We start from the raw sequence: 22,474 nt of genomic DNA on the forward strand, positions 1-22,474 counted from the left end.
AAGTAATCAAAATTTCCTCCATTCTTTCTATGAACTCCCTCTCACACATCTATGAAGTGGTTCAACGTGAATTCAGGTGTCACCAAAATTTGGCTTTGTTATCATCTCTACATCATTATAACACTGTAATGATGGAAACAAAAATTGATCCTGTTACATACAAGTTGGCACACAAAGTATCTCTGGAGGACAGAGTAGACCTACCCCATTGGGTTTCAGATATTGAAAGCAGAAGCAGATTTGCTATATCCTTTTTCTATAGAATTGCTGGTAAGTTTGAATTTGTCCTTTTAGTTAGCATCCTACTGCTTTAACCACAGTGTCATCAGTACTCCTAGTCACTAAAATGCACTCAGTGAATGCTAAAGTATACTAATGATTGGATATATGCCTAGTAAGTAAAATTGTTGGAGATCTGAAAATACTAAAATCCTTGGTATTTAGAGTTTTTTTTTAACAAGAGATAAGTCTATCGCGACATTTGGAACATAATTTCTCAATTATATGACAGCCAAATTTAAGTAGAAAATTTATTTTTTATACAATAGAAAAAAAGACTTGATGTGTCTTCCAGTACTATCCAGTGGTTGCTTAGTGATAATGTTAGATTTCCCAGGTGGGAAGTAGTCAATATTAGATTTCTCGGCTTAGTTTGGGTTGCCCCGGTGTACCACCCACCCGGTTTGAGTTTGACTTGGCGCATGCCCAGTAGTCTTTATGGCTGGCTAGGGGCTTGCCTGATTCTCTTCCCATCTCCTGTAGGGGAACCTTCAGCCATGGAGAGGAACAACCCTTGTCCCTGCTTGTAGCTACCTTACAATACTGTTATGGGTGGGCCTTTTAAAAAAACAATATTTATATGTTATAATACTTCCTTAAAAATCATACAACAATTATGAAATACAAAAAGAGATATTTCTAAATAAAGATGAAAGTAGGATAGGTGCTATATAAATTGGTGTCCCTGGTTTTAAATCCGGGCTAGTCTGGCACATGCCCTTTAGAGACTGCGCACTTGACAAACGTAATTACTCAGTTCTTAGTCCTGTAGATATGTCAGGAAAGAGGAGATAAACACCTTAAAGTATCAGAAGGGCAAATGAAGTGCCAAAATTAAAAGTGCAAAAGTGAATTGAAAAAGCACTGGGAATAATATTTCATTCATCCTTCTTTCAATGATAGGAGAGTTACTGAAATTAATCATTGATTTATCAAATTGCAAACCACTAAAAAGGCTAAAGTGGTAGCTGTGTGAGAAGTAAGTAATGCCAGACAGATTCAATTTCCTTTTATGAAAGAGTGACTAGGGAGAAGCCACACATATACTAGATTAGGAATTGGGAAGGCTTCTTCAGTTTGTTCCGCATTACAATAGCCTTGACCAGCCAGGAATTCCCACATTAGATAGATGCACATAGACAAAGGGCAGTCATAAACTTTCATTGTCAGTGTTAGAGAATAAAAGTCTTCCTACACTGTTGTGAGAGCCCTTAAGGGATTGCAAGCCTTGACTAGAGAATGCTACTCAATACATTAAAGTGACCTGTTAAATAATTTGCCCTAGGAAATTTAAGAATTTGGCTCAAGACCAAAGAACTAGAGGTTATAAGATGAAATTATAAACACATTACCTATAACTTGATTTTGACAGTTCAAGTTATTTTAGTATACTTGTCTTAAGGGAATTTTTAGCATATGGCTGATAAAATACCTATTCATAGCTTGGTGCAAATTAAGCAGTATAGCTTTTATTCAGGCATAATCTAAATAAAGTGATGTATTGCTACTTCAAGGGTGCTTTACATTTTGTACAGATCCAACAAATACTTTTGTAAAAGATTGCTTCTTGGAATATACGGAGTTCCAAATCCCAAGTCCATGAGTCAGTTGTCATATAGGAGATTTCTCCTGTGGGGGTGGTAGGAATGGTGTGGGGGTGGTGAACCTAAGAGCAGCAAGTCAAATGCCATGTTTCTGGGAGCAGAGAGAGTGAATCTAAATCGACAGGTCAGAGTAGGCTGCTGATGACGCCCTGAATGTATAGGCAATATAAGATGCTGCTGGCCCAAGACCAAAGAACTAGAGGTTACATGATGAGTCTGATGTGAGATGTTGATCCAGACATCAAGCTTCCCATAAAATCTTATGGAAACAGGCCACACCCTGAGAAGATCTAATTCTGGGGAATTACGGCTGAATGACTATGAATCTGGCCCAGCCTAGTTGACAGGAAAGTCTAAGTATAATAGCAATCCTTGATGGGCTGGACACCAGACAGGCAGCATCTTATTCCCTTGTGAACGTGCTACCATGAATTGTGGGCCTGCGCTATGGCAATCGACAACAGTACGAATGTGTCCAGTGACCGTTACTGCTTTCTCTCCACTCAGTGAGACAGAAACAGGTTTATTCACTCCAAAACAAACCTCAAAGATGGCACATTTTCATATTAATTTCATATTTAAAATTGCTCTATTTGTCCAAAGACAGAAAAATAAATGTCTGCAAGGAATTTTATGGTAATAATAGCTACCCAGTAGACACAAAGGAAATTAGTAATTAAAAAAAAATTCCTAAACCTACTTCATAAAATAAGTTCTATGAATTAACTGAAGTTATACACATGGCTCTCAACATCTCAGTTTCTACCATATCAGTACAAATAAGCATAATTATTCATCTAGATGATGTTGGTTGGTTTTCTTATTTGCTTGCTTTCTAACGTGATCAGTATTCATAATCAATATTATCTATACAATTGAAGCTCAGACCTAGTAAATTCTTTCCTTCACTCAGAACATACCAATGTCTTCTCGCTGTGTTGTTGCTGTTAGATAGCTTCAAGTTGGTTCTCAGTTATAACGAATGAAACATTGCATACTCTGTCACCGTCCTCACAATTGCTTTCATGTTTGAGCCCATTGTTGCAGCCAGTGCAAATCCAGCTCCCAATTCTTCCTCTCTTTCACTGACCTTACACGTTCTCAGTATAAACCTCAAAACCCAACCCACTACAGTCAAGTCAAATTCCACTCATCCTTCCCTTATAGTAAAGAATAGAACAGCCCCTTTGTGTTTCCAAGGCTATAAATCTAACTTAATAGAGTCACAGTGAAAAGCCAGGAACATCCTGGGGTTCAGTCTATTAACTACCTGTCTATCCATCTTCTCTTCTGCCACATAGGCTTTTTTGCTTCTTGCTACTCGAATAAGAAATCAAACTCTTTCTCCATGTAGAATTAGAGATCTTCTGATAGCTAACTTTTCTCATCATCTAGTTCTGTTTAAACATCATCCTACCAATGTAAAATAATGGCTTCATTCCTTGGCCCTGCTTTGTTTCATGCTTTTGTTTAATTATATGATCTATCCACATAGCTAATTATGTAAATATTATCACATATGTGTGTATATATATATATTTTTTAGCATTTGCCATTTTCCCCACAAAATATCTCAAACCAAAGCAAATCCATCGCTATCAATTCAATTTTGACCCACAGGCTTATAGACTATCGGGCAGGGTAGTACTGCTCCCATGGATTTCAGAAGCTGTTTTCTCTTTGTGGGAGTTAAAAAAAGCCTTGCCTTGTTCTCATGGAAGGAGCCCAGTGGTGTAGTGATTATGTACTGGCTGTGACCTGCAAAGTCAACATTTCAAAACCACCAGGTGCTAGCTGGGAGAAAGACAGGGCTTTCTACTCTCGTGAAGAGTTACAGAAGTTCCCATGGGACAGTTCTGTCCTGCCCTACAGGGTTGCTATGAATTGGCATCAATGGATAACAGCGAATTTTTGGTGTTTCTTTGTTTTTTTAAGTTTTCTCTCACAGAGTAGTTGGTGGCTTTGAACTGATGCCTTGTGGCTAGCGGCCCACCCATGACTATTACAGTTCATAGATGCCACACAAGCACAGATGTTTTCTCTGTTAAGTGTATGTTGAAGAGTAGATCATGCATCACTAACTCAAACACTAAAATGACGACCATTTCGTCAATTCTGACCCTAGAGGACAGAGTAGAACTGCTCCTTATGTTCCCAAAGCTGTAACACACCGGAAATAACTGACACCTCTCACTGCCATGAAGTCGATTCTCATTCATAGTGACCCTGTAGTGTCAAGGAGAACTGCCCCTGTGGGCGTCGATGACTGTAGACAGTCAGTCACAGGAGTAGAGAGCCTGATCCTTCCCCCTCGGGGTGACTGGTTGGTTTGAACTGCTGATCTTGCAGAAAGCACCCAACATGTAACTCACAACACCACCTGGGCTCCTTAGCACATCATAGACTTTCAATAATATTATTGAATAAAGGTTATAGGTTAATATAAGAAGAGTGTACAGCTTTTCAAAACAGACTATATGGGAACTGTCTCATAGGGTAAAATTAATAGCTTTTCTCAAACACCTAAAGAGATAAATTCATGTGTATGAATGTGAATGATAGCATTTACATAATTTCTCCTTAATATTTTCATTGGATTTTGTTTAATCACCTTTAAGTATGGATAAAAATATGAGATACCATGATATGCCTCTTTACTACTATGCTTTAGACAATTGAATGCTTTAGACAATTTCTGTTGTTTTTATTTTCCTAAGGATGATTCTGGTGAAAAATATAACATAACCTTATGTCATATGTCGTTTTCTATTCATTGCTTCCAGTTATGCTTGCTTAGGTGTTTTGAATAATCAAAGGACATATTTTTCTTTATACACGTTTTGAAGCTTTTTAAATTCACAAGCTGCCTTCTTTTGGTTTCACGGAAGACCCAGTCCAATCCTCACTTAGCACTGTGAATTTCAGTTGACAGAGGTCCCCTCTTGTCAAGTAGCAGTGCTCGCAAAACTGTTGAAAGCATGCTGTTTGAATTCTTTCAGCATGATTCTTCAAAATCTTGTATAAAAAGGCAGTAATTCATAAGAACTATCATGTATGATGATTTTTCTCTCATCTCACATACTGTCTTTGTTTCCTTGTGCTTCCTTTTAGAAATTGAAAAATTTCAAGGTTCTGATGGAAAAAAGGAAGATGAAGAAAAGAAATACCTTGATGTCATCAGCAACAAAAACATAAAGCTCTCAGAAAGGGTGTTGATCCCTGTCCGACAATACCCTAAGGTATTGTGTCCATGCTTTGTCCTCACACAGTTCAGAGCAGAGGGAGACAAAGACTTGCTTTTTAGTTAATTCCTTTTTATAAAACACATATTTAAAGTTTTAGCATATTAATAGTATAAGCACTTATGAAAAAGGTTGCTTTTCAAAATATTTTGAGAATATCTTTCAATCCATGCAATGGCATTTTTATCACATGAGCAAGAGAAACATTATTAGACATTGTTAGGTATTTATTTAATATATGAATGAATCATTTGTTTGTTAAACTATTGAGTTGTTGTGAATTAATATGATCCTTCTCGCCATAATTCCTTATGTGGTGTATTAAAGTTATACTTGAAGTTATAAACCCATTTTGGAGGGAGTTCTGTGCTACACTGTGGATAAGATTAAGGTGAGATTCAGTCTTTAACCTTAATAGAGGTGAGAGCCACATTGCACCCTTGGTTTCTGTGGGGGTAATGGTGTGTTGAAAGACAAAAAACATACCACCATCAAAGCCATTCCTGTCTATACGTGCCATCTCAGAATCACAGAGAAAATCTCAGTACCCTCAGACGAAGAGCCACCAGTCTATTCCAGGTCCTTGTCTGAAATGGTGGAGGCCCAGACCAGCAGCGTCCGAGGCTCCAGCATGGAGGCCATGGACGTAGCAAAGAGCCCAGCCCAGACCCGGGACCAACGCAAGAAGACCATGAGACAGAGCACATGAGTGGCATGGAGATGGAGACTATGAGATGAAGTGTCAGAGCAGGCAGACTGTCTGGCCCATAGAGGCAGAAGCCAAGGCACCACATAGCTGAGAGGCTGAGGAACAGAAAGGGATTTGGCTGCTATGTGATGAAATGACAATATTCTTAATGTTTACGGACTACCCATGCCCAACACACACACGTCATACAATTTAAGAGCTCAGTCATATTAAGAAGAGGTGTGCAGTCATCACCACGATTAATTTCAGAACATAGCTTATTTCTTGTCTCATTATTATTAGCTACTCATTTCCTTCCTATTTCCCGTGCCATGTCCCTAAGTTATTCTTAGTCCATTTACTGTCTATACATTTACCTATTATGGATTTCACATAGAGAAAATAATGCCAAACACAGACAAGAGAAAAACAATAATGATAATGGAAAACAAAACACAGAAATACTTCAAGAAAGCAGAAAATATTTAAAACTGAAACAACTTCAAAAGGGAGAGAAATGATAAGGTATTACATTTAAAAGGGAGAGAAAATGAACAGGTATTACTTTTAAACCTAATTATATCTACCATAATCGATTTTACAATGCTCTTTGTCTGATAGAAAATCTATTACTATTCCTTGACTATGGTCAGAGATGATCACTGGATGCTTAATCTTGTGGGGACCCTGCAAATGGACTTTTGTGCTTCCTCTGTCATCCATAGTGTTCCACAAATATGACGTTTAGGAGTTAAGCTCTGATACCATTCCCTCCTTTGGATTTGGATTTTATTGTTTGCAGTTCTTGAATCACATGGGCTGGTGTGCTGGTCTGCTTCTATGTGAACTGGATTGACTTCTCTTAAATAGTTGCTTGTTTCAAGACAATCCTTTAAGACTTCAAAAGCTATACTTTATGATAGCTGGAGCCATCAGGTCTCTCTGCCACACCTGGGGAGAGCACCCATATCTTCAGTGATGTCTTCATAAGGACAAGTGTTGGGGACGGCCATGTCATAAGTTCTTAGCTGAAGCCTACAATTAAAACTCATTTACATATTTATGGTTTACATATGTCTCAGGTTAACTTCAGAGACATTATTATTTTATGATAGAGAACATTATAGATCATACACCAGGAATATAAGATAATTCTCTTGATAATGAAATTAATTGATCAAAGCATTTAAAACACTGCTGAGTAAAGGAAATTATATATGTAGACTAACTTTTCAAACTGAAAAGTTTGAATTATTGATTATTGATTTAAACAGCTAAAATGCTTTAGTGACTAGACACCACATGAACAGTGAGTTTTGGGGATAGGGCAAAACTTCCAATAACAACTATATCTGCCAAACTAACACATGACAGAAAGAAAGCAAAACGAATACTAACATAGTAAATATATGGTAGTTCACTGGCCAATCCCATAATCTTAGGAGACGCATCATCTGCTTCTTCTCACACTAGGGTATTTCAGCCTTAAATCCAAGGTAGTAAGTATTTCAGCTTCTTCAGTCTATGACAGGTGAGTTTAAGGTAAAGCTCAGTTCACTTCGTGGGATTTCCACATTGAATCCTTCTGTTGTGGCCCACGAGGATTTCTGGGTGACTCACAGAGAATGAATTTTAAATACCAGTGGCATGTAGCACACGGCATGGATCACCAAGGGCTGGATAGAAACTGGGTCAAAGTATTCAATTAGGAAATTAGTATCAGGCATTTTTTTGTGGATGGTGGAATGTCCCTCCTAGCTTACCCACCAGCAGCCATGGAATCGCCTTCTCAGAAACAGATATGCTCAACACGACCCCCACCCAACATACCCCTCTTCTAGCTTGACTTAAGTTCCCAGTAATGTTTGCTTATCACGCCTGTAGAGGTATGTATTAATTTGGGGTGATTGTAGAACACTGTTGTATGGCAGCATTGATTGATCTTCTGACCACTGCTGAGGTGAGGCCGCCTCCGTGTAAGTCATTTTTAAGACATACCGCTAAAGAAGGGTTTATACTGTTCATGAGCTCTCTGCCTCATTGCTTAGGAGACCAGATTAGATGATTACTAGACCTGAAGCAGAAGCCTGTCTTCGTCGTGGTGTTTATGTTTGCTCATCTTGAAACGCGGCAACTTGTTAACTTTCCGAATAAATCCCATTCATCGTGCGTTCTGTCGGTATGTTCTGTGTGGCCATTGCAATGAAACATTGAGCAGATCTCTATAGAGGCCCATGGGAGCCACAATGTAAGAACAGGTGAAGAAAGATGGAGGGCACAGGCATATCTGCCTTATGGCAGTAAGGAAGCCGGGGGAAATATGTATGCAAACATGTACATCCAATTGATTATGATTTGGTTCCATTTACAGGTTTAATACAATGGTAAAAGGAGTAGAATGAAAGATACAAAATATGTAGTATTAACAGATCACAAGGGAATATCCAAGAAAGCAAAGTGGTTTTTATTAGACCCTTAGATTATGACCTTTAGCTTTCTGTATTAATATTTGACTTATGAAAATAATTATAATGTTCTTGGTATAATAACATTTCTCCTTAAACTAATTTTTTGGCTAGACATTCTGTAATCATATAAGATCCATATACTTTTATTCATTATAGTAATAAATTCCAAAAACATTTCTTCCTTTGCCCACAAACAATGAAAGGAACTAAAATAGAAAATTAAAGTTTCAAGCTGGTAATTTACTTTCTAAAGAGTGTAACTTAAACAAAAATCATGTAATTATCTTAATAATCCATATTACAGTAATAAATATTAGAGTTTCCCAGTTGGCTTCTAACGGTAAGTTTTAGAAAATATAATTAAGTAGAAGGTTGTGCTTAGAATTCTTTGAAATAGGCATGCGACTGTTGTGGCCCACCACAGCATAGAGTTAGTGTTCAGATATGGTTCCTTGCGTTGCATGAAAGATTGCAATTTTGTTTGTTTTCTGCTGGATATAATTACAAGAAAGGTGCATTCATATAATGGGTATATATTTTGATTCAACTTTACTGGGTTACTTTATAATCCCACACTTATTTTATAAATATTAAATTGGGCTGCCACAGAATACTTTTGCATAATAACTATTTGTGATAAAAATTTCACATAAAATTAAGAAAAATATACTTTTTTAAAAGAATGTGAAAAATTAACCAATGACAGTCTGGGGTTTAAAGTAATTTCTTTAAATCATGTAGATAGTCATGTATGATATTAACAGATATGATTGCCCAGAAACACATTTGCCTATTCTTTGGCTATCAGATAGCTAATGTTAGATTTGATCCCTATTTCTAAAATGCAATGTACCTCAATGTCTCTGATCAAATTAAGTTCAAAGATGGATCTAATCTAAAGTTTTGATTCCTTTTTAAGAGACAGCATAATGGTTTCATGTTGAGTATGACAAGAATCTATATTTAATCAATAATGTGGAACATTAAAACAAACTTAGATAATATTCTATAGTGTCAAATGGTTGTGTGAATTTTTTTCATCAATTTTTTTTTTCCTCTACTTGAAATGAGTTTTATTTATTTTTTTTTTAAATTTGTAATCATTATTTTATTTTATTTTATTTTAACAAATTATTGGGGCTGATAGAATTCTTTTCACAGTTCATACATATACATACATCAATTGTATAAAGCACATCTGTACAGTCTTTGCCCTAATCATTTTTTTCTCCTCTTTTCTTCATTTACATTTTATTAGGGACTCCAACAACTCTTACCACAATCCATACATATACATACATCAATTGTATAAAGCATACCCATACATTCCCTGTCCCAATCATTCTCAAGGCATTTGCTCTTCACTTAAGCCCCTTGCATCAGGTCCTCTTTTTTTTTCCCCCCCTCCCTCCCTTTTCCCCCCTCCCTCATATGCCCTTGGTAATTTATACCTCGTTATTTTGTCATATCTTGCCCTATTCGGGGTCTCCCTTCCCCCCTTCTCTGCTGTCCCTCTCCCAGGGAAGAGGTCACATGTGGCTCCTTGTAATCAGTTCCCCCTTTCCAACCCACTCACCCTCCACTCTCCCAGCATCGTCCCTCACGTCCAGGGAGGTATCATCCACCCTGGATTCCCTGTATCTCCAACCCTCATATGTACCAGTGCACAGCCTCTGTCCTATCCAGCCCTGCAAGGTAGAATTCGGATCATGGTAGTTGGGGGGAGGAAGCATCCAGGATCTGGGGGAAAGCTGTGTTCTTCATCGATACTACCTCACACCCTAATTAACCCATCTCCTTTCCTAAGCCCCTCTATGAGGGGATCTCCATTGGCCAACACTTGGGCCTTGGGTCTCCACTCTGCACTTCCCCCTTCATTTAATATAATATATATATACGCATACATATATACATATACACATATATACACATACATACACACACTTATATCTTTTTTTTTTTTTGCATGATGCCTTATATCTGGTCCCTTGGGCACCTCGTGATCGCACTGGCCGGTGTGCTTCTTCCATGTGGGCTTATTTGTTTCTGAGCGAGATGGCCGCTTGTTCACCTTCAAGCCTTTAAGACCCCAAACACTATCTCTTTTGATAGCCGGGCACCATTTATGAAGAAAATCAAATAATATAAATTCTCTTCCTTAATATAAGAGAAAAACTAAGCAAATTTATATCTGAGAAGTTTTAGAAACATGAAATGCTTATTCTCAAATTATTTGGATTTTATAAATCACAAAGTATATAAAACTTAAATGTTGCACATGAACTAGCCATGAGCTTATGAATTTCTGAAGGCCATATATTTGCTACAGAGTTTCTCAATATTTCGTTAGGTTGATTTTTGCCTAGATTCTTCTTTTATTGTGAACAAGACTTTTTTTTAGTTGATCATACTCATGAGTGTGTGTATTGTGTTTCATGTAAAATACGGAAAAACTCGAAACTTACTGCCAGCCAGTCAATTCCAACTCATCGAAACCATGTAGGACAGTGTAAAGCCCCTCCCTGGGTTTTCTGAGCCTGGAACTCTTTATGGGAGTAGAAAGCCTCACCTTTCTCCTTGGAGCAGGTGGTGGCTTCCACCTGCCGTCCTTCATAACGACTGCTCTGTGGAACATTCTCAGTGAAAAATCCTTGTTTGAGAACATTTATCATTTCATTGTTTGAGGAATCTAAACCCAACTGCTTTATTTTGGAAGAGAATCTTATTTTATACTTCTAGTTTTCACACAGAGGAGACCCAGACTCATTTTTTAGAAAAAGAAAGGATTATTGAAAAACAAAACCCACTGTATTTTGTTTTAAGCAACAAAGCCCACATGGAAGAACACACCAGCCTGTGTGATCACGTGGTTCCGAAGGGATCAGTTATCAGTCATCAAAGAACAAAAAATCATATCATTGGGTGCACACCTCCATGATATGATCACCAAGGACAAATGAGTGCATAAGCAAATGTGGTGAAGAAAGCTGATGGTGCCCGGCTATCCAAAGAGATAGTGTCTGGGGTCTTAAAGGCTTGAAGGTTTACAAGCGGCCATCTAGCTCAGAAGCAACAAAGCCCACCAGAAGCACACCACCAGCCTGTGCGATCACGAGGTGTCGAAGGGATCAGGTATAAGGCATTATCGTCATAAAAAAAAAAAGTCTTACCATAGTGAATGAAGGAGAAAGTACAGAGTGGAGACCCAAAGCCCATTTGTCAGCCATTGGAGATCCCCTCACAGAAGGGTCTAGAGGAAGAGATGAGTCAGTCAGGGTGCAACGTAGTACTGATGAAGAATACAGTTTTCCTCCAGTTCCTAAATGCTTACCCCCAACCCCACTACCATGATCCGAATTCTCCCTTTCAAGTCTGGATAGAGCAGAGGTTGTACACTGGTGCAGATAGGAGCTGTATACACAGGGAATCCAGGGTGGATGATACCTTCAGGACCAGGGGTGTGAGGGGCGATACTGGGAGAGTAGAGGGTGAGTGGGTTGTAAAAGGGGAACCAATTACAAGGATCTACATGTGACCTCCTCCCTGGGGGACCAACAACAGAAAAGGTGGTGAAGGGAGATGCTGGATAGGGCAGGATATTACAAAATAATAATTTATAAATTATCAAGAGCTCATGAGGGAGGGGGGAGCGGAGAGGGAAAAAAGGGGACTTGATGGAAAGGGCTTAAGTGGAGAGCAAATGCTTTGAAAATGATTAGGGCAAAGAATGTACAGATGTGCTTTTTACAATTGATGTATGTATATGTATGTATTGTGATAAGAGTTGAATGAGTCCCTAATAAAATGTTTAAAAATAATATAAAATAATTATAATCAATTTTTGACAGTCAACCCAACCATATTTTATTACACGAGTGGTGATGATTCTCATCTAATTGCTGATAATTGCCCACTTCTCGCAAAAGTGTAGATCAGGCTAAGATTATGATGAGTGTTTATGAGCCGTATTTGATGTACAATGTGGTGTTGTATGAGTCTTTGAGCTATTGACCCAACCATAGCAGTACTTATGGATTTACGGTGAATCTTGAGAATACAAATGTGAAGTGGTTTAGCAGTCAAGGGAGAACATGGGTGAAAGGCCTGCTCTTCACAACGTTCTCTCCCAGACACCCTTGTCTTGTTGCTTCCTGTCTGTTTGAACCAGCAATTAATGCCCTGGTGACATGACTGTTGGAATTCTCTGGAAATGACCTTATCACAACTTCACTAGGTGACCTTTATGGAGAGATTTTGTTTCAATTAATCACCAATTTCAAGTTAATTTGCTGACTTAGTTGATTACTATGAGGAATTGAACAAAGTTTAAGACTTTAAATTATGGAAATTATGAGAATGCTATTGAAGAGCATTAAGAATGATTTATCTAGCTTTTAGTATTTTATGTGGAATGATTTCATTCTGTGCAAATATGCCTGCCTTAAGCTGCGTTCTCTAGGGAAGCAAAGCAAGTAAAGCGCACAGGCGTGAGAGAGAGAGACAGACACAGAGAGAGAGAGATAAAGAGCAATGAGATTGAGATTAATCTCAAGGAAATAGTCTACACAGTCATTGACTGACAAGTCCAACATCTATGGATGAAAGATGACGCTTCTCCTGACTGAGAAAGTTTCCAGGGCTGATGAACCCAAATTGGCAGATCACATGATACCGGGTTTCTTCCTGGGGTTTTGAAAACTGGTACATGACAAAAATGGCAGTTCAGATAGCAGGCTACTAGTTCATGTCCTACAAACTAGAGTTCAGGTGATGATAAACTATATGCATTTATAGGATTCAGAGCTAAGACAGTGTTTCCAGAGAAACCATGTATGAAGGAGCTTCAAGAGTCCATGGAAAATGTTGATTAGCTTTTTATGCAAACTTCCTGAATCCCTCGTGTATATATATTAGGTTAATTATTCTTCAACTTTTCCCAATCACTACCCTTTTCACCGGCTAAATTTGTAACATGGCAAGCACTACCAGGGACACTTCAGATGCATTGCATGTTTGATTGTGAATTGATTGAGGTCATTGCATGTTCAGAAGCCTTTTACTATTGCCAGAGTTTTCTCAGCCCCCGGTTTTAGTTTTGTGACCCCGCATGATGTCAAGACCCATAGCTTAACAAACTTTGTATTAGATGCAGGTCACATCTCCAAGGTGACATCTCTTTACAGTATAGGTGTGATGTGGGAACTGAATAAGGTCTGACTTACATAGTGTCCCTTTTGAATCATGCCCTCTTTTAAGGCTGTGACTCAAGATACTAATCCTGTCTCAATATTATATTGAGGTTAAGATTTACCACAAAAAATGGAGGTGAATTATATGGTATCACAAAATGGAATCCTAGTCTAGGCAATTTGGTGCATACTTTCACAGTGTTGCTTCACTAATGAAAGAAAACAATGTCTTATTATGTGACAGTATTAGTAAAGTTGTGATGATTGTGCACTTTGTGAGAATTTGTAAAATTTTCAGAATCAGTGCAATTAGGTCTTGATGACAAGATCTCTAAGGAGTCTGTATGGAGCAGCACATTCCCACCAACTATGTGTGTAAATACTAGAAAGCCATACATCACCATAACATTATGTCTTTCTTCCAGTATTTTATAGAATACAAGATGTGATTTTTTTTTCACATTTAACATCTCTAGCTGGCATTGTGTTTGCCATTGTTTATTGTTACTCTCAATACACTTGCAAACTTGATCATGGGTTCTTATGTCAAACGAAAGAATTCAGTACCACAGCAGGGTAGTGAAATGGTTAACGCATTCAGCTGTTCACCCACAGGTTGGAGATTTGAGTTCATCCAAAGGTACATCAGGTGAAAGACTGACAATCTCCTTCTGAAAAGAATGAGCTATTGAAGACCCTGCAGATCACACAACTACTCAGATACTGAGGGTTGTCATACAATTGAATCCATGGCAACTGGTTTTAATTGGAGTTTTAGAACTATGCATATTGAGTTTAGTTACTGTTAAAATCTATATAGAAATAGCACCATGATTTAATGTTGACAGAAAAAGCCATTATACACACACACAAAGGAATCGAAACATATCCGAGGGTGTAAATTTTATTTTAATGAAGCCAATATTCATGCTTAGAGGAATGAAAACAATTCCAACATTTCTTGCATAGTAACAATTAAGTGTCTTACAGGCTCTATGAAACAAAGATATTCATAGTTGGCTGAAGCTGTCTTCCTGCTAGGCAGGAACAAGGACTTCTTATCACAACCTGGGACAACGAAGAGAGTGTTGGAGAATGACGAAAGTACCACTCCCATTTTCAAGAGAGTAGCTCTGGTTCCTGTACCTATTTGTCCACCTGGACAAGACAGCTTCTCATGATCTTTTAAAACTATCTTTTTGATATTGCTTTCAGAATTCTCTGAAATATATCAAACCTCTTCTTCAATTAAGTTTTCCCCGAAGCCTCTTTTTTTTCTTATTCAAGTTGAGTTACTGCCAACTTTTTAAAGCAATATATTGCCAGCAAGGTAAATCTGTCCCAAATTTGGCCATTTTAAGATCAAACACAGCCATGTTCCCCAGTGCTGCTTTTCAAATCAATTCCTTATGAAGGTTAATGCAGAAAATTAAAGTTCCAAAATGGGTTCAATAGCATTTCACGTGCTCTCTACTTCTCCTTATTCTATTCAGCCTTCAAGAGAGCATCTGCTTTCTAAATCTACCACTGAAAAATCAGCTATTGCAAACCCTATCACCAGGAGGCTGCTGTGACAGCGGAGGCTGCCCCGAGTTGGAATTCGTCTGGTTGCGTGTGGTTTCTTTATCCAGGTGCAGCCCGGCACATCATCTCCGGTAGCTGGTGCTCTCACCTTTAGTAATTATGAAGAGAAAATATGCAAATCAATCCCCTTGCTAAGTGTTGTTTTTTTAAACTCTCTAGGTAGTGAACTTACGTTTAGTAATATTTTAAAGACACCCAGAGTTGTATAACGTCAAAACTGACCACATTTTAGAAGTAAACATTATTACTTGTAATCTTGGAAGCCTCTCTCTCTCTCTCTCTCTCTCTCTCTCTCTCTCTCTTTCTCAGTGTGATTTTCCCAGAAGCCACTCAGTACTTTACAACTTAAGCCTATTTTGTTATTACAAGACAGAGACCACTGTACACTATTGCGTTTTCCTTTTTCTAAAACAAATGGAAGGAAGGATTGGCTGGGCAATTTATGATTTCAGTTTCATCCATATGAGATTTACAGTGTCTTGGTTATGAATATACATCACAGTGGGGAAAATGATATGACATGGAGATTCACATTTATAAGGAGTGGGGAAAAAGCCAAGTTCTTGTAGACTGCCTTTCCCTCCAAAGGATGGCATCTGAAATGAATAGGCCCATTTTCTAGAAAAACTTTATCATGGTATATTTAGAACTTGATAGTCGTATTATTTTAATACTTTCCTGAGGGTCCTTTCTTTTAAGTAATGCGCATCCCTTAAAAGTTTCATGTATCAATCTTATTTGCCCCATAATACTGAATGGCCTGTGCTTCTCTCTCCACCTTTCTTTTTTATGGGCTTCACACATCACCCACCACTCTTGTGTCACTTTTTCATACTGTTGTGGTGTCTTGCCCTGAAATACCTAGAAGCTGTGGACCACTTGGAACAGGATCACCAATTGTGGGTGGGTTTCAGCAGTGTCTTCACGTGAAGACAGAGGAGGAATGACAATAGTGGAACACTGTCTAATCCAAGCCCATGAGGTGAGCCCTCAGGGTGAAGTATCTTAAAATACAACGGGGCAAAAGCTGCTTCCTCCACACCTAGTCAGCGTTCATGACATGGATGGAGCAAAGCTTCTGAACTTTTATGTTACTGAGGTGACACAACTCCAAATCAAAGAAACAGCTAAGAAAACCATTATTAATCAGAATAATAAATGCATGAAGTATGCAGTCTATGAAAACTGGAAGTTGCCAAAAATGAATATCCTAGGTATTAGTCCACTGAAATGGACTAATATTAGTCTGAGGTATATTGCTAATGTCAGATTGATTTTAGCTAGAAGCAGAGACTACCAAAAGTATGTTTTCCTGTATTTTACTGATGATTCAAAGATAATTGATCTTAAGAAACCATGGATTCATTGTGGAGAATGGGGATCTCATAATACTTGATTGTGCTCATTTGGAAACCACGTATCAACTAACAGGCTATCGTTCGAACAGAACAAGGGATTAAAATCAGAAAAAGTGGTGTCTTTGCACCATAATTATTAAATATGTATGCTTAGAAAATAATCAGAACCTCTGTTATATATGGAATAATGAAGTTTGAAGAGTGAAAATCTGTGATATGTTACAAACTTGTGACACGATACAGATGTTTTTGCTAAGAGTGAAGAACACTTAAAAACTTACTTGCTAAAGATGAAAGAATACAGGCTCCAATATAGATTACATTGCAACATAGAGAAAAAAATCCTCATAACTGGAAAAATAAGGAACATAATATAGTGGAGATAATAATAAAATTGAACACCAGACAAATGGAGAAGACATTCAAGGCATGAAGGGTTTAATTTTACTTAGATCTATGGCTATGTAAACAGCAGTCAAAAGAAATCAAATGACTTATTGTATAGGACAAATCTCCTGTAGTGGACTGCTTTGATTTTTTAAAATGTGTAAACATTGCTTCATGGGTTAAGGTGCACCTGATCCAAGCCACAGTATTTTCAGTTGTTTCGCACATACTTGAGAGTTGAACAATGTATAAGGAAGACTGGGAAAGAACTGATGCACTTGAATTGTGTTGGTCGGGAATGTTGAGCACGTCATGGACTGTCAGAAGAAGGAACAAATCTGGCTTGGAAGAAGTAGAGTCAGAATATTCCTCGGGAGTCCGGTTGGAACTACTTTAGTTCTTGTAATGTGGATATCACAGTGATTCCTGCTACCATTGATACTTTCTTGCTGGCCTCTGTCTCTCTCCACTTTTCCCCATCACACACAGGAAGACTGTTCTTTTTCCATTTACTCCCAACTGGAAGACTGACTCAAAATGCTAGACAAGAGGATGTACACTGGCACAGATAGGAACTGGAAACACAGGGAATCCAGGACAGATGATCCCTTCAGGACTAGTGGTAAGAGTGGCAATACCAGGAGAGTGGAGGGAAGGTAGGGTAGAAAGGGGGAACGGATTACAAGAATCTACATATAACCCCCTCCCAGGGGGACGGACAACAGAAAAGTGAAAGAAGGGAGACAGTGTAAGACATGACAAAATAATAATAATTTATAAACTATCAAGGGTTTGTGACGGAAGGAGGAACATGGAGGGAGGGGGGGAAATGAGGAGTCAATATCAAGGGCTCAAGTAGAAAGCAAATATTTTGAGTCTGCTGATGGCAACAAATGTACAAATGTGCTTGAGACAATGGATGCATGCATGGATTATGATAAGAGGTATATGAGTCCCAGTTAAAATGATTAAATTTTAAAAATCCATAAACAAACAAAAAACCAAGTGCCATTTGAAGTGTGTCCAAATTTATATCCTCACGTAGAGACCCCAGGAAAGTAAAATCATGTTCCACCTCATGCCCCACTCTACAGTCTTGCCATTTTTGTTTGCTTACTTATTAATCTGTTTGTTAATTTAGTGAGTCTCTAGGGCTCAGGAGTCTCTTCTGTCATTTGTCTTATTGTTGCAGTATTGGTTAGCTCTCTGCCATGTCTTGTATTGTTGGAGTATTGGTTGGCTCTTTATCTAGACTCCAGATAAAGAGCTAGAGTGACTTTCAGAGAAAAATGAGGAAAGATCACTGTTAAAATTGAATAACACATTAGCAGATCAAAGGATTCCAAAAGGCTTTTAAATATGTAGAGCACGTGAGTTTAATAAATTTAATCATCAAATTTCTTTAAATTTTTGATATTGTTTTTTATTTTTATTAAAATATTATTCTTTTGAAGGCTGTTACAACTCTTATACAATGCACACATCAATTGTATCATGCATAGTTTAAAATATGTTGCCATCATTCTTTCCTAGATATTTACTTTCCATTGAGCACTGTTTTCCACTGTTTTCCTTCTCTCCCTATCCCCCTCGTGATCCCTTGATAAATCATAAATTTTTATTGTTTTCTTATACCAACCACTGTGCCCATTCCCCCATGGTTTCTGCTGTTTGTTCCCCTAGAAGCAGGGGACGAGGAGCGTTGTGTAGTTATGTGTTAATCAATGCGATTGGTTCCCACTTCCTTCAATTAAAAAAAAAAAACAACCAAACCCTGTGCTATTGAGTTTCGTTTTGACTCATGGCAACCCTGTAGGATGGGAGCGTTTGCCCCTGTGGGTTTCTCAGTCTAACTCATCATATGAGTAGAAAGTCCTATTTTTCCCTTGGGTAAATACTGCCTTTTTGATCTCAAATGGTGGATTATTCTAAGGTGTGCAAACCTCCCTAGTGTATAATTGCATGGTCTCTTTGCCTTATAAGATGCCAATTGACCTTGGTGTCCCTAAGTGTCTTGATCCCCAGGGCCAACAATTCATTCCCATGAGATATTTGGATATGTCCAAGACGTTTTAGTAACTTTGCTATTTGTATGCTCTACAAAGGTCAAGCCATTGTATAAATGTTTTCCGTTAAGCCTGTGTATATTTGTGAGTATGCACCCACTCTCCCTCCTACATCTGTTTGGCCTGCATGCCTGTCCTTACATCAACTCGCAGACCACCATTCTTGTAGGAATGTGGATATAGCAGTATTTACTTGTTGCTTTTTTAACTGTTGCACTTTTTGATTAGTCTCCCCCTGCCTCCATCATTTCTTTTGCTGACCTTTCTCTTACTGTATATTGCCTTCCCCGTGAGCCTTTAATACATGTGTGTACTCTCAATAGTACGGTACTCCCCCCACTGCTTTCCCCACTTTGGACAGCCATCAAAGAATGATTCTTTTGATGTGAAATCGTTTCTTGACATTTACAATTCTGTTCTCCTAAATATAGGTCCTTTTGTAATTGGCTAGTTCTGCGCAGCCTCATATTCTCCAGGTTCATTCATGTTGTGAGGTGTTGTTTTCATCATTATTCTTTAACATTACTTAGTATTCCATTGTGTGTATTTACTATGATGTTTTCAGTCATTGAGAGTAGAAATGTCCTTTGACTCATGAATCTCTTTACTTGGGATATATTCTAGAGAAATTAGAGCAGCAACTGGTATTCTTCCCACCTCACGTCTCTTCCACCCCAAGTCCACCGCATATCAATTCTTAGGAATCTCACCTGTCTTATGGATCAAACCAGAATTCTTGACTTCTCCTTACTCTTCTTGCTTTCTCACATCTTTTCCAACCTCCCAGGCAACCCTGGCGGTCTCACTTTCACAAATATTGAGAACTAAACAACCTTATTCCCACAAATGTTATTCTGTCCTGAGTCCTTATCCTCTGTGGCCTTCGTTACTGTGATAGCCTCTTTTCTGGTCTCCTTAGACTGTTTACAGTCTGTTTTCAACACAACCAAAGTCCTACTTTAACATGGAAACCAGGCCTTGTCATTATTCAGTTCAGCATGTGCAGTGCTTTCCTGTTTTACTCCGAGGAAATAATAGAGACGGAATATTGCCTACCAGGACCATCAAGATCTCGCTGCTCATTAACATCCCGACCTCCTCTCCCCACCCTACTGTTCACTCACTTCTTGCGGCCACTCTGACATGCTTGCTATCCCAAAACTTGCAAGCTGTGTTCCATCTGAGAGTATTTGCACCAGGGCTTTCTCAGTCCAGAATTTGCTTCTTGCAGACATCCAAAAGACTGGTTAATCTACTTAATATGTCTGTTTGCTTTAATAGCAATTTCTTAATGAGTTTTAACTTAAGCATCTTAATTATTAGAACATGTTCTCTAGCCACACTCAACTTCACATATCCTCTCATCCTTCTACACCTTTTCTGTCTTCATAAGCTTTATTATTTTAATAGTCTTTCTAGTTTGTGCTTTTTTATTGTCTCCTTATAGTAGAATGTTATGGAACACTAGTGGTGTAGTGCTTGCTCATTAAGTTGACCATGAGGTCAACAGTTCAAAACTGCCAGACACTCCAAGGGAGAAAGATGGGGCTTCTTATTCACGTAAAGAGTTATAATTCCAGAAATTCACAGGGGTACTTCTACCCTGCCCTGTACAGTCTCTGTGAGTTGGCATCGACTCAGTGGTAGCGAGTTTATTTTGTTGTTGTTGTTTATACTCAAGTGATAGCTATTGCAAAATATATATTTTTCTGTCAGTCATATTACAGTCATGTTCAATAAATCCTTACACATAATAAGTGGCCAATACATAGTTGATGAATGTAGATAGAATGATTTAAAAACTCCTTCTCTAAGATACTGTGACTGTAGGAAAGTCACTTACTGTAGGTTGCTTCTACAACAAGAATTTTCTGATTCTTATATTTTGCCCCTGTCTTGTAATATTTCCAAGAGAATGATCACAATTAAACAGAAGTGAGGTGAGTCTTTCTGGTCCTGGAAAGATTTGCCGTCTCTGAAACCACAGGGAACAGTTCATTCTACTTGATCTTTTAAAGTTGCTTTGAGTTGGAATCGGTCTGATGGCAGGGGGTTATTTATTTTTTCATTTAATTATATGCAATCACCACCGCAGTAGTGATATCACAAGTCTGCTCAAAAGAACCCCAGAGAAACTGTCCGTATTGAAGCCCCGTGCTTCTCTAACTTTGGCAGAGAGGTCAAGTTCAACAATAAGTCATTATTATGTTTGAGCTTTTATTTTTTTTAACTGTATTCTACTGCCAAGGTAATCATTTACTAAGCTTAACTTAAATATCTAATTAAACTGATGCTGAAAGGTTAATACAAGACTCCTTTTCAATTCATTACTGACTGTCAATGTTACCATGATTCTTATTTTTAATAAGGGCAATATATTGAATATTATTTGACCTTTTTACACAGAGGCCTCTCCATCATAAATATTAAATAGGATTCAGTCAGTCAGTTGTTCTAGAGATATTTCTTCGATTTCTGTGCTAGTTATCGAAGCCGTGATGCTGCGGTCTGCGAGGTCAGTGGTTAGAAACCTCCAGCAGCTCCTGAGAGAAAGACTGGGCTTCCTACTCCCTGGAACAGGCAGAGCCCCGGAGACCCACAGGGGGCGCGCAGAGTCAGCAGTGACCCAGCGGCAGTGCGTGTCTGAGTTTGATGATAGGCATTAGGCATTTGGCTCAGATAGACGGATTTTAAAAATGCTATCGTTGCTCTCAAGAACTCCTGCAGTATGCTGTAAGAATTGGCCTAATATAATTTATGGTATATTTTTCTGGTAATAAATATATCTGTAAGAATATATTAAGATGTAGAATTTCTTGAGATGTTCAATAGATTTATGGAAAGACAGTATTATACAATGTGAAAATAATAGATTTTGAATGAACTTATTTAGGTGCACTCGTAGCTCCACCATCATTTAACTATGACCAGTAAGTAGATCATTCCATTAACACCTTCATTCTCCATCTTCATTTTGTCCAGCTGTAAAGAGAATGTAGTCCTGTGTAATGAGGCTTTATCAAGACTGTATGTAAGCATTTTGCATGGCGTCAGCACAGGTGTCAGGTTAGAGCAGTGTAAGCTCTAAGTAAATACGAGAGGGCTTCAAAAGGTGGTGGAAACTCTTTTAATTCCATCCTTCTATATTCTTTTGTAACCCCCCTCTTTTAGTTCCTGTGTTTTGTTTTGCTTTTTCACTTTACAACTAAGAACTAAGGACTTTTTAAAAGTACCTACTCTGTGCCAAGTACTATATATTACGTGATTAAACAGATCATTGGGATTATTTATAAACAATTCTATAATGTCATTCTGGAGGAAAGAGAGCACAGTAGAAAAATTATTAAAATAGAATAAATAAGACAAAAGGGGGTAATGATTACATTAATGGCAATACAGTCATTTATTTGATATCATGTAGATATAAATTAAAGTACAGATAATTAAAATATCCAGTATTATGTAGACATTTGATCAGGATTTAGAATTAAAATGGAAAACCATCTATGTGTATTTAAATGCAATTGGAAATCATTCTTTGTCTTTACCATGCAAAGTTGTGCATATGGTGGGAAGTTGAAGCTCGTTGAAATTTGTGATGAATCATAC

At 38.0% G+C, this 22,474-nt stretch overlaps 1 protein-coding gene across 2 annotated transcripts in view; it reads left to right on the forward strand.

The window, feature by feature from the left end:
- KHDRBS2 (KH RNA binding domain containing, signal transduction associated 2) overlaps positions 1–22,474 on the forward strand; it is a 646,447-nt gene that overhangs the window by 106,677 nt on the left and 517,296 nt on the right. For both annotated transcript variants that reach the window (XM_075554046.1, XM_075554047.1), the window contains exon 2: positions 4,995–5,122. In XM_075554046.1, coding sequence (XP_075410161.1) covers positions 4,995–5,122 — 128 coding nt within the window. The remainder of the gene's footprint in view (positions 1–4,994; positions 5,123–22,474) is intronic.

The sequence above is a fragment of the Tenrec ecaudatus genome, chromosome 7 (assembly GCF_050624435.1).
Source record: "Tenrec ecaudatus isolate mTenEca1 chromosome 7, mTenEca1.hap1, whole genome shotgun sequence".
NCBI lineage: Eukaryota > Metazoa > Chordata > Mammalia > Afrosoricida > Tenrecidae > Tenrec > Tenrec ecaudatus.